Here is a 2,600-nt window from a genome sequence, read left to right as displayed (position 1 = left end):
CTGCTGAATAAACTGTTTCAGATGGTCTTGACAGAAGCAGACGTTTAAAAGACACCAAGAAGACAGTGTGGTAAAGTTAAGATACAACACCCAGAATGATAACAAGAGATTAGCCACTTTTTATTTAGAAAGAGTCCCAAAGATAAACAAGTTAGCACACATTCCATATACAAAATGTCAGTGAGAATAGTCTGGATATGTGATGATGAGGTTGATTAGATAACATACTGTTGTATTGTTCACCACAAAAAAATCAACAGTGATACCAATAGTACATTGCTCCCTTCATATATGTGAGAGGAGGTTATCGCGTGTTAGATCAGGTTATTCAAATGCAAGAGTAACATTGGGCTTTCTGAAACTGTCTGTGTTTGCCTAAATCAGAGGTGTGTGTCTGTAAAAGCTGTTTCAAAGCTCCTACCTAAAAAAAGCTTCTGGGGGTTGTGTTGTATCCAAAAATGTAACGTTTCCTTGGAAACGTATCCTACAAAATAACTGATATTGAAAATCTGTCACCGCCAAATGATCCGCATTAATAAGTACTGCATGTAATTGTAAAAAAAATAAATAATAATAATTAGTGAAGGGTTGTACAATTTTAGAAGGTATTATTTATACTTGTCATATAAAATATAAAATATATATATATTATGTCTAGTGTCCTATTTCCAGTCTCAAACATTTAGTCTCACAACTTCAACATTAAAATGGAAACGCATATAGTCAACATTTTAAAAGCAAAGTTAAATGAAATAATATGTAATTGAGGCAATGACATGCAACTAGTGCTATTTTACACTCAGGCTAATACAACGTCTGTGGAGTTAACTTGAAAGCTGAAGAGAAAAAAAAGCTGTTGAAATATCACTGTCTTAGCTGTAGAACTGTACAAAATGTCTTAGCCATAAAACTGTTACAAAACGTACAGAATGTATTGACTACATTCGCTTGGATGACAGTGACTGATTATATTAGGACTATATTCATACCTACTGGCACTACATTTTGGCACTCTTTACCTATTTGGCATTTTTAAACGACCATTTTGACCATTGTGTATGTTTCTTTTCCTCTCACAGCAAAACATATAACACAATAGAGTGGGATGTCATGGACTGGACTGCTACCCTGGTCCTTGACAGAAAGAAATACAAACAGCAAAATACTTCAAAACAATCAAATAACATTCAAAAAAATACATAATTGTGCCACCCACTTGAACAAGTAAAAGGCATAGGTAAATTATTGATTTTAAATGTCAAGCATTGCTAAGTATTTTATATCAACAGCAAATGTTAAAGAATAAGATTTACAGGAAAGTTTACAATAGTAATAAATTACATGATTTAAACATTTCAACCCCATTAGCAACATAGTGGGCTTTTAAATATGGAACTACAAGATGTTAAGCTATTGTTATTTCACTATACTCACACATTAATATATTTATATTCAACCAGTATGTAAGCAGGATTATTTAAAAGCCATTTTGTGAAAATACATACAAATATTTTTTCCATATAGTTTTTCTTACATTTTCTATAGAAAAAGACATTTCACATCTCAATGCAAATTAAGTCAAGTATGCTTGAAGGATCTCGGGGTTGGCGGTGGAGGCTACAGAAACAATAACTCCCCCCCAGTTGAGATGACAGACCTCCCATTAGCAGCTGTTACAGTCAATAAAGCCTCCTAAAACTCAGATAGAGATAGTAAATGATGATGTCACCGGTTTACAAAAAAACAACCTCCCTTTTTATTCCCGAGATTAAATTCCATCGAGAGGGAGAGTATTTTGTTTAGTGAGAAATAAAGAGCGAAAAGAAGGAAATGTCTTCATGCCACCATAATGTGAGGACCCTCGAACCATTCAACGAAGACCGAGAAAAAGAAAGTGCGAAGAAAGAGGGGCGGGGGAAAAGACAAAAACTGTTCTATTGAAACCAGTGTAAGGCACTCGAAAGGTTCTTATCGATCAGGAGAGATCTGTCAAGCTGACGTTCATTCCCATGCCAGGTCTCACGTAAGGTACTGCATGCACTGCTTTCGGAAACTCTGGAGTCATCACACGGCCGTTCTCCCCAGTACTCCCCGTTATAGACAGCCTCGCTTTGCTCCTCATCGCGTCTGTGAAGGTCACCTAACACACACACCCACACATGTGCAAACATACACACACAAGCCATCACACATACACACACATGCGTACACACACACATATACACATACAAGCAACACACACGCAGACACGGTTCCCAGCACACGTGCAGACACACACAATAAAACCAGGTTAGTTCCAGACAGCCCTTCCAACCTAGTAAACTTAAAATTTTAAATGTACAAATATGAGAATGCAGATGCGAACCAAATATGACTGATTTCCATGGCTATGACAAAATGGTGGATGCAAATGCCCATGTATAGCTTGATGTGCATGATCATCACAAGCAGTATCACTGAACGTGTAACTGGGACATACAGGTGGGTTAGGAGCATGGCCATCAACAGTCAAACATGATCATGATGTTAAATAGTAAGGAAACTTAAAATTAACCAAAAGACTGTCAACTCTAAAAACAGGGTAGTCTTTCTCTCGTTAC

At 36.6% G+C, this 2,600-nt stretch overlaps 1 protein-coding gene across 1 annotated transcript in view; it reads right to left on the bottom strand.

The window, feature by feature from the left end:
* Positions 1–1,640: 1,640 nt before the first annotated feature.
* Positions 1,641–2,600, bottom strand: part of gria2b (glutamate receptor, ionotropic, AMPA 2b) — a 56,173-nt gene continuing 55,213 nt past the window's right edge. Inside the window, exon 16 of the mRNA XM_065019764.1 lies at positions 1,641–2,140. Coding sequence (XP_064875836.1) covers positions 1,976–2,140 — 165 coding nt within the window. The 3' untranslated portion in view covers positions 1,641–1,975. The remainder of the gene's footprint in view (positions 2,141–2,600) is intronic.

The sequence above is a fragment of the Oncorhynchus nerka genome, linkage group LG6 (genome assembly GCF_034236695.1).
Source record: "Oncorhynchus nerka isolate Pitt River linkage group LG6, Oner_Uvic_2.0, whole genome shotgun sequence".
NCBI lineage: Eukaryota > Metazoa > Chordata > Actinopteri > Salmoniformes > Salmonidae > Oncorhynchus > Oncorhynchus nerka.
Note: the sequence above shows the minus strand (reverse complement) of the source record. Positions and strands in the feature narration are given on the sequence as shown.